Here is a 12,858-nt window from a genome sequence, read left to right on the forward strand (position 1 = left end):
ACAACGCGGTACCAGACAAGGATGCCCGTTATCCCCAATATTCTTCCGACTCTTCCTGGGTAACTCTCCGATACTGACCATGCCCTATGCGTTTCGCTGCGCGAGCTTCCTCAGGGGCCAGCTCTCTGCCTAAAGATGACACCTGAGACCATCTCAGACACGCTGTGCTGGGTTGCTGCAAGAAGAGCCGTGACAGGAGGGGGTCCTATTACAGTCACACCAGCTCAGAGTTCAGTAATTCTCAGCAGCACAGGCCTACAGCATTTATAATGGCTAACGCGCTGAACTCAGAATCTTTTTACATTACAATGAGGTACCAGACCTCTGTAGATCTCAGATACAATCGCCTTCTTATCTGCTCGGGGTCTACTAAAAGTAGTTGATATCGTACTGTACTGTATGTCCCATGCAATAGTCGGAGGTGAAGTTAAACAACGCACTGAAAATTCTGTTTTGTAATAACATCATTTGCCATTTATTCTTCCACAGCTCATTGCCATCTGAAATACATCCCTCAACTTTATGCGTTCGGCGACATTGTTTTTGTTGATTTATGGTAACAGTTGCTATAGATACATACTGTGTTTGTTTAACAACTCAATAAAATAGCTCTCAAAGTGTGAAAGTGTGATATAAGGCCCATTTAGCGGGGTGCACTAGGATCTATGCAACCATTTTGTCTCTCTCTGTCATCCATTTTGTTTTTTATGTGTTGTGACAGAAGGATGTGTGAGTTTTGCCCAGAGTGATTCTGGTATTCTGTAGGTCACGAATCTCCCAAGGTCCTTCTCTCTTCTGAAACCAGGCTGCCGTATGTCCAGTTTGAGATAAGAGCTATTTCTATGCAGAAACTCCCATTTGTAGAAATTGTGTTAGTCAGTGTTTTCCAAAATACAGCTCAACCCCCTTATAACGCTGTGCTTGGGGTCCAAAGAATCACATCACGCTACAAGCGGATCGCGTTAGAAATGATGTACAATTGTATGCATTGTACAATAATGTATTTAAGATACCAACAATCGTGTTGTAATGTACAGGCATACCCCGCTTTAAGTACACTCACTTTAAGTACACTCGCGAGTAAGTACATATCGCCCAATAGGCAAACGGCAGCTCACGCATGCGCCTGTCATCACGTCCTGAACAACAATACCGGCTCCCTACCTGTACCGAAGCTGTGCACAAGCGGGGAGACTATAGAGCTTGTTACACATGCGTTATTTACATCAGTTATGCACGTATATGTCTATTGCAGTACAGTACATGCATCGATAAGTGGGAAAAGGGAGTGCTTCACTTTAAGTACATTTTCGCTTTACATACATGCTCCGGTCCCATTGCGTACGTTAATGTGGGGTATGCCTGTATTCATAAATACGAAAATTGGGAGCCACGCTCACATCGCGCTATAAGCGGATCCGCGTTGTGACGGATCGCGCTATAACGGGGTTGAGCTGTAATTGGAGTTGGGAGTTAAAAAGATAAGACATTGCTTCGCGCTTTCCTTGCTTTTTAATTAGCAACCCTAACTTAGGGACGTGATAATTGGTTTGCCAAGGAAATACCACCCCCGAGGTGAGCAGAAATATAGGGTAAAGGTTATGTATTGTAAGTTTTTATTCCTAATGCTGGTTAGGCATCTGTAGCATCTAAGCCAACCCCTCCTGAAGGGGCGTATTATTGTAATTTTCTCTAGTCACAAGCCGGCCCATTTTAGGGTCATGCCAAGGACAGAGATTGGGAAAGAAAATGGTAAAGAAACCATTTTCTACGTGTGTACGTGTGAGTATTATTATAAATATCATTATTCGTCTAGCACTGTTGATTGATCACCTACTGTCTAATTTAGTTCCTTTATAATCTAAGCACATTGTGTTTGCATTTTTGCTGTTCTATGTAATGATCCTGTGCTCCCCTACTCTTTTTGTCTAAATACTGTATACTGTATACAATAACATACTGGAGATAAAACAAAAAAAGGTTCTCCCACGCGTTTCACTCCTTGAGAAGGGGACAGCGCTATCACGTGACCTCCTGACGAAGCACTACGTGCGAAACGCGTAGAGGTCACGTGGCGGCAGTCCTCGTGGAGTTTTTGCAGCCGGTGGAAGCGGGTCTTCACGCATCTAGCAGGGTAAGTACTCAGTCTGGTCCGGACCCTTTCTGTAGTACTAGCGAGATCGTGTGTAGACCCGGTGCTATCACCGATTATATTAGTGTTAAACCAGTAATTTTAATGATCTTTGTTGATTATTTGTTTTAATCCCTCAGTGGATGCTTGTGCCCACTGCCCTGTTTTATTAATAAAGTGTTCATATCCCTTAGTGCGCCTGTCTGTCATTTGTTTTCCTTGAGAAGGGGCTATAACAGCGTGAAACGCGTGGGAGAACCTTTTTTTTGTTTTGTCCCCAGTATGCTATTTTAATTATGTAGTCTAATAAATGTTATTTTTGTTGTAACCCGGTGAGTTGTGAGTGCTTTGGCGTGTTGGAGTTGTCCACCAATGCCTCACGGTGTTCTTACATTGCTTTCTGTGCTGGTTTGCCACGCTCATTATGTGACATTGTTTGCTTCTGTCTATGGAGCCAGCTACATCCTCATTACGTGTGTGTGTGTTCATGTTTCCCCATCACACTGCTGGCACTTTTGGGTGTGCCCACTTTTATTGCCAAGACCGTGCCCAGCATCTTTTGCATGTTTCAGCAGCCCTTCATTATCGTATACATGCCAACACCCTCCTGGGGGAGTTCCGGTGCCGTCGGTGCATGCGCGCAGATACAAGATGGCCGCCGCGTCGTCATGGGTGCCTAAGGCTGTGCCTATAGTGCCGTCACCCGTTGCCGTCGGCGAAAGTTATGTTTCGCGCGGCGGCGGCGCGGGATTCCGGCAATTTGATTTGTTCAAGGGCCGTCACGTGACGCAACAGCCCTTGAAATATCAAATTTTGCCGGCTTCAGGTTTTTCGTGACGGCGACATCACTATAAGTGCACGCGGCGGCGGCAATGTATTTGTTTTCGGGCGACGTCGCGTCGCCGTCACTATAAGCGCGGCCTAACAATGGCTAATTCATGCCGCGTGTGCGCGGCCATAAAACACATTGAGTAATGTGCATTGCGCATGCGTGAGGACTCCGCGGGAGAAGATGGCCGACCATTTGGTTCAAAATGGCCGGGAAAGCGCATTAGCGATCGCTGGATCGCAGGTTTGGCGGGCTTTTGACACCGTTAATTCATTGTTCAATTGATTGTGATTAGAGGCATTAGTTCCACTGGGTTTTAGGGGTATTTATGTCACATTATCATTCCCTCACTGCACCACCTTGAGAAAGGCCCCATGTCGGGACCGAAACGTTGGTTACCTGTGCCTTGTTTGTTTACATAAAAACCTATTTACCTGACTTACCTGAGTGCTGTCCTTTGATTTCGTGTGAACGGTATCGTATGGTTATCTATTGCTTATGGGACATGCACCTACCTACATAACTTACCAGTGGAGTGCCGGCTGCCACATATATATATATATATATATACAGTGTTCGACAAACCTATACATTTGCTCGCCCCGGGCGAGTGGATTTAACCCCCGGGCGAGTAAATATTGGCCCAAGCAGCACACGTTTGGTACTAGGTGGCGAGTAGATTTTTTGGTGATTTGTCAACCACTGTATATATATATATAAAGCAGAAAATAGCCGTGTTAGTCCAGTTGCGATAGTGCAGAATAAATGAGTTCTTCAGTATTAGGTGATACCTTTTTTATTGGACTAACAATTTATGTCATAGGACAAGCTTTCGAGAGTTCTCCTGCAGCTCCCCCGGCACTTAATTTAAGCGCCTTCGGGAAGCGCGCAGGGCCTCTGTAAACCGCGCGCCCCCCGCAGGCAGTCTCGCCCCCCAGTTTGCGCACCGCTGAGCTAGCATACAGTGCTTCCACTGCCGCAAGGGATTCTGGGAAATGACATGCAAATGAGCACACAGTAGCAGACCAGTCTAAGGCCGTGTCCCCGCTGGCGTTGACCACGCCTGGAGCGGTTACCTGTGTGACTAGTAATCCTCCACTCCACGCTCACGCTGTGCGCGCGCGCTCATACAGCAGGGGCACGCATGCTCTCCCAAGCTTGGGGCTTGGCGAGACAAGAGAGTTTGACTTTGGAGTGGAGAGCAGGGTCACATGACCCTGCTCTGACCAATGGGGAGAGAGAGGCAGAATAGGCTGAGTGGAGAGAGGTGAAAGGGAGGAGGAACGGAGAGAGGTGGAAGGGGGGGAGGGACGGAGAGGTGGAAGGGAGGGGGAATGGAGAGAAGTGGAAAGGGGGGAGCGGACAGAGGTTTTTTATTTTTCTTGCACAAAGGTTTTTAATTGCCATTTTTGAAAGGGGGGAGGGAGAGAATGGAGACACATACACACACAGAGACACACACACACACACACAAAGCCCCGCGGTCAGCGCCAGGCGCTGGCGAGGCTGGTGGCGCGTGCTGCCGAGTTCCCCGGTCTGCAGTGAGATGTATTCAATATTACATTCCCCGGGCGAAGTCGGGCACAAAAGCTAGTACAGCTCAACCCCGTTATAGCGCGATCCGTTACAGCGCGGATCCGCTTATAGCGCGATGTGAGCGTGGCTCCCAATTTCAGCATTTATGAATACTTTACAACACGATTATTGGCGTCTTAAATACTTTATTGCACGATGCATACAATTGTACATTATTTCTAACGCGATCCGCTTATAACGCGACGTGATTCTTTGGACTCCAAGCACAGCGTAATAAAGGGGTTGAGCTGTATATACATATACATATACACCAATACACACCAATCACATACAAATAGAGAGATCAATTCTACACAGAACATAAAGTACACATAAGGGGGATATAATTTGTCAGCTAAATTAGATGGAGTTAGTGACAGTATGATATGAAGATGAGGGAGAGGGAGAAATGGAGAGAAAGAGAAGGTGGGAGAGCAAGAGGTGGGGAGGAAGAGGAAATGAGTGCCTTAGCGTGCAGTAAAAGAATACATTGCAGTCATGCATCTCCTTATATATATATATATATATATATACTGTATATATCTCTGTATAGGTTTCTCTTTATTTGATAGTCCTTTGTCACAGTGTTTGGCAGGGATGACATGCTGGGTGGCAGTCATCCCCCGCTGGGCTCACACACAGTCTTATCAACTACATTCCACGGTCACCTCTAGGGCTTCACAGCTTAGGGGCACAGGGCCTGGCACCTCTAGGGCTGGGCATTGGGGTACGGAGCCGGGCACCTCTAGGGCTGGGCATTGGGATACAGAGCCTGCACCTCTAGGGCTGGATACAGAACCCGGCACCGCTAGGTACAGGGAAACAGAGCCTGGGATCCCCAGGGCTAGGAACAGGGACACATTGGCCAGCACCACTAGGGCTGGACAGAGGGATACAGAGCCTGGCACCTCTAGGGCTGGACAGAGGGATACAGAGCCTGGCACCTCTAGGGCTGGATACAGGGATACAGAGCCTGGCACTTCTAGGGCTGGACACAGGGATACAGAGACTTACACCTCTAGGGCTGGACACAGGGATACAGAGCCTGGCACCTCTAGGGCTGGACACAGGAATACAGAGCCTGGCACCTCTAGGGCTGGACACATGGATAGAGACCTGCTATTCTAGGGCTGGAAACAGGGATACAGAGCCTGACACCTCTAGAGCTGGATACAGGGATACAGAGCCTGGCACCTCTAGGACTGGACACAGGGATACAGAGACCTGCTATTCTAGGGCTGGATACAGGAAATGACAACCAGGCAGCTCTAGGACTGGACACAGGGACACACAGCCCAGCACCTCTAGGGCTTGACACAGAGACACACAGCCCGGCACCTCTAGGGCTGGACACAGGGACAGACAGCCCGGAACCTCTAGGGCTGGACACAGGGACACACAGCCCGGCACCTCTAGGGCTGGACACAGGGACAGACAGCCCAGCACCTCTAGGGCTGGACACAGGGACACATAGCCCAGTACGTCTAGGTCTGCACACAAGAATACAGAGCCCTGCTATTCTAGGGCTGGACACAGGAATAAACTACCTGGCACCTCTAGGGCTGGACACAGCAATACACAGTGATATACTGTAGACAGAGCCTGGAACATCACAGCTCAGCCATCCGGTAAACAGATGGAATAACCTCACCAAGCCCATTAACCTTTTCGCCTCCATCTCCTTGCGTTTCTATAATAATCAACTGGGCCTCAATGGGGGGGCCTCTAAGACCAAGAAACATCCCGAACTGCGTGCACATTGGGGGAGCCAACGAGTGGGATGGGAGCAATGGAAAACCACCCCACTGATTAATGGCCAAGGTTGATAAAGCCTCGCGTGCAATCGAGAGATGGAAATGGAACCATGATGGGCATTCGCGTCTCGGCCAGTGGGAGACGATGCACCTTCTGCGCCACCGTTGGGTGACGGGGGTTACAGGTGTGTGCTGTCCTTGGTCTCACAGCTGTGGCCATCAGAGCGCGTGACACTGGCTTTGCGGGTACTGGAGGAGACGAGGGTGAGGGGGTCCGGACGGATAAGGTAACTGTGGGAGAGACAGGCTGCGGTCAATGAGAGGGTGATATCCACCCTTGTTCTCTTCTCTCCCCATATCCCTCTTTTCTCTCTCACATACCACTCTACCTCCTTTCTCATTCACCCCTTCCTTTCTCTCTGAAAACCCCCTCCATCCTGTCTAACACATCCCCTCTCCCTCCTTTCGCTCATATCTCTCTCGCTCACACATCACACTCTCCCTCCTTTCTCTATCACACCCCCTCCCTCCTTTCTCTATCACACCCCCTCCCTCCTTTCTCTCACACCCCCTCACCCTCCCATCTCTCAAATTCCCCACTCCCACATTTCTCTCACAAACCCTCTCTCACTCATCTTGCACATATTCCCACCTCCTTCCTTTCTAATTTTCCCACCTCCCTCCTTTTTTCTCACACATCCCCCTTTCCCTCTTCTCCCATATAGCCCTCACCATTCTTTCAGAGTCATCATGCAGAAGACATGAGACAGAAGAGACAGAGACATCAAGAACAAGACAATTGAGCATCAAGACGAAGAGACTGAAGAAAAAGACAACGAGACATCAAGAGGAAGATCATGAGCCATGAGAAGGAGGAACTACATCAATAGAATACGAGATATCAAGAAGAGTTAATGACGAAGAGACATCTAGAAGAAGACAACAAGGGAAGACAATGAGACATCTAGAAGAAGACGTCAGGAGTAGACAATGAGAAATCAAGAGGAAGATAGACATCAGAAGAGGGAGAGACATCAACGCGAGACAATGAGACAACTAGAAGAGGAGCCATCAAGAGGAAACCATGAGACATCTGGAAGATGAGTCACCAAGGGGAGACAGTGAGACATCTAGAAGAGTAGTCATCAGGAGAAGAGACCTCAAAATGAGACAAAGACATATCAAGAGGAGACACAAAGTGACTGTCAGGAGAAAGAGCGAGAGACTCACACCACATCATTAAGCTCCAGTTTGGTGTCTGGAGAAGGGTTTATAAGGATATAGGACAGTGTATTATCTGTATCCATAACGTCCACTGTGAGAGAGAGACACAGGTCAGATTGTATTCTTATTTATCGTGATAAATATATGACTAATACTGACAGACTCCATAGCTTCCTTCTGTCTGTGTCACCCTGCGGTGGGAGGGACAGACGCCATGTCCCATAGCTCCCTCCTGTCTGCGTCACTGTGTCACCCTGCAGTGGGAGGGACAGACTAAATTTCCCATAGCTCCCTCCTGTCTGTGTCACTGTGTCACCCTGCGGGGGGAGGGACAAACTCCATATCCCATAGCTCCCTCCTGTCTGTGTCACTGTGTCACTATGCGGTTGGAGGGACAAACTCCATGTCCCATAGCTCCCTCCTGTCTGTGTCATTGTGTCACCCTGCGGTGGGAGGGACAGACTCCATGTCCCATAGCTCCCTCCTGTCTGTGTTACTGTGTCACCCTTCGGTGGTAGGGACAGACTCCATGTCCCATAGCTCCCTCCTGTCTGTGTCAAACTGCAGGAGGAGGGACAAACTCCATGTCCCATAGCTCCCTCCTGTCTGTCACTGTGTCACCCTGCGGGGGGAGGGACAGACTCCATGTCCCATAGCTCCCTTCTATCTGTGTCACTGTCACCCTGTGGTGGGAGATACTGACTGCATGTCATATAGCTCCCTTATTGTGTCACCCTGCAGTGGGAGGGACAGACTCAATTTCGCATAGCTCCCTCCTGTCTGTGTCACTGTGTCACCCTGCGATGGGAGGGACAGACTCCATGTCCCATAGCTCCCTCCTGTCTGTGTCACCCTGCGGTGGGAGGGACAGACTCCATGTCCCATAGTTCCCTCCTGTCTGTGTCACTGTGTCACCCTGCGGGGGAGGGACAGACTCCATGTCCCATAGCTCCCTTCTGTCTGTGTCACCCTGCGGTAGGAGGGAAAGACTATCTCATACTATACTCCGCAGAGGAGAGCCCCAGATGCTTCATCCTGGTCTTCACCAACGAGTTGAGCTCTTGCCGTTCTGACCGTCTGTACAGACTCATCCTCTGCTGGCTGATCCTCTCAGAGGCTGATTTCCCAGGCTGCCTCACCCCCTTACGGCTCAGCCGCCTGGCCCACTGCATGCTCTTCCTTCGTAGCAGAGGGTGGTCCGATTGGTCGCTGGACGTGGAGTTGCGGTGGGGGCGGCTGTGGGCAGGTTCTCCTCCCCGGGTCTCCCTTGTGTCCTCGTAATCTTCCACACTGATGGAAACCTGGGACTGGAGAAGGGGGAGAGAGAGAGTGAGAAAGTGAGAGAGTGGGTAGAGGGGGAAGAGGGACATAGAGGTGGGAGAGAGCGATGGGTGTAATAGAGAGCGCAAAAGAGGTAAAAAGGAGAAAGAGAGAGTTGTGAAAGACTGAGTAAGGAAGAGAGAGGGGTGTCAAAGAGATAAAAAAGAGAGAGGGCTGTGATACTCTAGAAAGAGAGAGCAGAATAGAGAGAGAAAAAAAGAAGAGGAAAGAGAGAAAGAACAGTCATACTTTAGCGAGAGAGAGAATGAGTGAGAGTAAGAGAAGGGAAAAGAGCTGCGATACTTTAGAGAGAAGAGAGAAAGATCGAGGGAGGGTAAGAGGAAGGGGGTTGAGGAGAGACAGCAAGCAGGAGAGAGAACGAGTTGTCGACGAAAAGAAACAATAGAAATAAAGAAGAGAGGGGACGCCGGCGAACCATTGTGGGTAATGGACGTGTGGCGAAACAGCTCCGCGGACCACACCACTACTTGTTATAATTAACACCTCGATATAATGAAAAAAAGTGGGGGGGAGGGGGGGTTCACAAAAGCCAGCTGCATAAGACCCTGGGAATAAAGAAAAGATACCCCTCAGACCGAGGACACAACCAGATCTAGACCTAGCTCTCTTTTTCAAACAGTCGGACGCGCCTGGCTCAGGAGTGTGACGATGACGAGGGCATTCTGACCAGCAACGTTCCGGACTCTTCTGACACGGAGCTGGACAGAAAATCGAGACAGATCACTCTCTAAATGATCTAGACAGGCTGTCTAACGATATACAAAGCTCATTCAACGCTGCTATACAGAAAGCCGTTTCCGGATTAAGATGGGATATACTGTAGCCTCGCTGGGATCGAGAACTATGGCCCTTGAAAAATCGACGGATCCCGACAACTACAAGCGGATACAGACGACGTGGTCCTGAGGCTAACGGAGGAAGTAAGCTCCCTGAAGGATAGCTTGGAGGATTTGAAAAAAATAGGGCAACGTAGACAAAATCTCCGCACCGGACACGTCCCGGTGAGGACCTCCTCGGAGGCGATCCAGGGGTACTCACCAAAACTAGTCATAGAGCTGGATCCAACCTTAGATGGCTGGAGCGCCCATGATGGACAGAAACCACTGGGCCTTGGGCCCAAGAATGGCAGATCCTAACAGACAGCGTGATATTATAATAGGACGCCACCACTATCAAACAAAAGGAAAGGAATACCGGGAGCCCGCAGAAATAGAAGCGACGTACAGTTGCTGCGCGATCAATCTCCCGCAGCAAGTTTTTTAATAACCTGGAGGGACCAGGTCTTCTCCTCCCAGAATACGGGCTCCCAGCCAAAGTTCAGGACACACACTGCCAACTCTGCGCGTTCAGGAGATGAAGTGATTGATGTCACGGAACGCGCAGGGTTGGCAGCGTTTCCCGAAGGTTTGGCTGGGAGCCCATATTCTGGAGGTGAAGTCCCGGCGCCTCTCCGGTTATCAAACAATTGCTGCGGAGATCGATGGCACAGCAGGGGGGGGGGGGGCGCGACGTCACGGCTGGACCTGCACCGGCTGTACCGGTCGGGGAACACGGCAGCAGACAGACGCAAGGATCCGGTCTACGCAGAACCCTCCGAGTGGGCGCCACGCTTCCCCTTAAAAGCGTGAAGGCTTTTATTTATGGACAACATGCGCGTGCAAAACCATGTGTGTTTTTTAATGTATTTTTTATTAAAACTATACTTCTCTAGGGGGTGTTTTCTGCGCTCTCTCTTTTTTTTTTTTTTTCCTAACATGTACTAAAGGAGGAGCGGAAAACCTCCCGCGGAGAGAAGCACACGCCTGAGAGCAGCACACGCCTAGAGAGCAGCACACGCCTGAGAGCAGCACACGCCTAGAGAGCAGCACACGCCTGAGAGCAGCACAATGCCGGCTGGGAGGAACAGCTGATTGCAGTTGTTTACATGTGTGCATTTGATGTTTCGCGGTGTTATTTATACATTTTGTGGGGTAATAGTTATGCCTTAAATGTAATATCCACATTTGATTGATATCTTTTATATTATTTTTCTTGGACCGCCACTTCAGCAGAAGAACGAAGAAAAGGAGATTCTCTGTCGAGATGCACGCGGTACAATGGTGAAGTGAGGTGTGGGTCATTAGTATAAGACAAAATTACTTTAATGAACGCAATAGCAAAATTAAAAATGGGAAAATGATTGGTAGGGCGAAACGTAGCCAATCATATAAACATGGACATCGGCGAACATATACACTAACAGAGTAGGTTCAGAGAGGTACGTTACTACACTCACCCAAGGGTATTGACATGCATCTACTGTATGGATGAGCAATGAGATAGTACTAAACTGGAGCACTGCCAGGCATATGGGCTACTGCCAAATATATGGATAAGGCCTCGTCTTGAGTGATCGCGACCGCGTGCGGCGCGAACAAGAGACGGCCTTCTACGGGGCCGGGCCACAGTCCTCTCGCGCCTGCTCAAAGCGCGACCACATTTTGACAAGACAAGAAATCTGTCATGGAGGAGGTTTAGCCAATGAGGGTGAACCAGCCGCGTGACGTCATGACCGCGCCCCCCGCCCCCACCTCGCGAGCGATATGAAGTTCACAGATCGCTCGGGTGAAGGGCACGAGTGCCGCCTGGCGCGTGCTCGCTGGGACCGTAGCCCAACACTATGACGGATGTCCAAAAGTGATGTGGCTTGTACACCTAGAATAAACCGATCCTCACAGAGCAACAGGGTACAACCGCCTAGTATGGCAGAGATGTAACTCCCCCGGGGCACAGCTGCATACGGGCTTATGTGCACTATTATCTTCCCTTCAACATGGAAAAACAAAGACATTATGGATCTAGGGGATCTAACCATCAGGGGTATTTATTTAACCTTTGAGGCATTAAGGTCGAAATTTGACCAACTGGAGAGGAAGGCATACAGATGTATGCAGATGAGACATTTTACTTCCCAGATGTAGTCTTCTTCGGTATTCGATGAGTTGTCCGGTTTTGAAAGAACAATGTGGAGATAGGGGATCCCAGAAAGGCCTGATCACGATCATATATAATGAATGAGTAGATGGGGGGCTCCCGGCATGATCATTCCTATACGACAAGGTGGGAAACTGATCTTCAAAGGGAAGTCCCCAGGGAGGATTGGGAGGATATCTGGGAAGCGGCCTCAAAAACCTCAAATGTGCGTAATAACGGAAAAAAATATATCAAATAATGTATCGTTGGTATATGACACCTAAGAAGGATCTTCCTGGGTTGGTTCCTCAAACCTCTGCTGGAGGAAATGCGGTCAAATAGGTGATCTTGTCCACATCTGGTGGACTTGTCCCAAGATACAAAGATTTTGGCCAAGGATTCAGAATCTAAAAATCGAGGAAGTAGTAGGGATCTCGATTCCTCTAGACCCTATGCTCATCGTTTTGGCCAACCCAATAGAAAACCACAATGCTGCCAAAAAGACGGCCAGCATCCCATATTCTCACTGCCGCAAGGTGTTCTACTGCGGCCACGCTGGAAAAACTACCTGGTTCCATCCCTGAGAATGGTGGAGCTCAGGGATGACGAGGTGATGGGGATGGAGAAGTTGACTGATTTTTTCCAGGCAGGACCTTCTACAAAACCGGGGATCCTTGGATACAGGGGCGAAGTTGAGGACCCATATTCATATATTGTTATATAATCTTTAACATCCATGGGATGGCTAGGGACTCATGCTTAGTTACCAGCTGGGGATGTTTGTTCATAACAATTTTGTACCCGTTTTTTCAAAATTGTCTCTCTTTGTATCTATTTATGTCTTATGTTTTACCTGTGAGTGTCTACCGGAATTGTATACTAAGCTGTTGGTGTTTCTCCTCCCCAACCATTCTTCCCTTTCTGTACCCGTCCCCCACCCAATATAACTCAATAAAACTTTTTGTGGAAATAAAGAAGAGATAGACCAAGGGGAGAGAGAGAGAGAGATAGACCAAGGAGAGAGAGAGAGATAGACCAAGGAGAGAGAGATA

The 12,858-nt window shown here is 49.0% G+C and overlaps 1 protein-coding gene across 4 annotated transcripts in view; it reads right to left on the minus strand.

Moving 5' to 3' along the window:
- Positions 1 to 2,385: 2,385 nt before the first annotated feature.
- The window catches only part of LOC142470767 (potassium channel subfamily T member 2-like), a 54,914-nt gene continuing 44,441 nt past the window's right edge, over positions 2,386 to 12,858 (minus strand). For 2 of the 4 annotated variants that reach the window (XM_075577471.1, XM_075577472.1), the window contains 2 exons: positions 8,514 to 8,820; positions 2,386 to 6,580 (listed from right to left, as the gene is read on the minus strand). In XM_075577471.1, coding sequence (XP_075433586.1) covers positions 6,345 to 6,580; positions 8,514 to 8,820 — 543 coding nt within the window. In that variant the 3' untranslated portion in view covers positions 2,386 to 6,344. Of the gene's footprint in view, positions 6,581 to 7,519; positions 7,605 to 8,513; positions 8,821 to 12,858 lie in introns of all 4 variants that reach the window. The other 2 variants (XM_075577470.1, XM_075577469.1) reach the window with 2 other exon arrangements.

This window comes from Ascaphus truei, chromosome 20, assembly GCF_040206685.1.
Source record: "Ascaphus truei isolate aAscTru1 chromosome 20, aAscTru1.hap1, whole genome shotgun sequence".
Taxonomy (NCBI): Eukaryota; Metazoa; Chordata; class Amphibia; order Anura; family Ascaphidae; genus Ascaphus; species Ascaphus truei.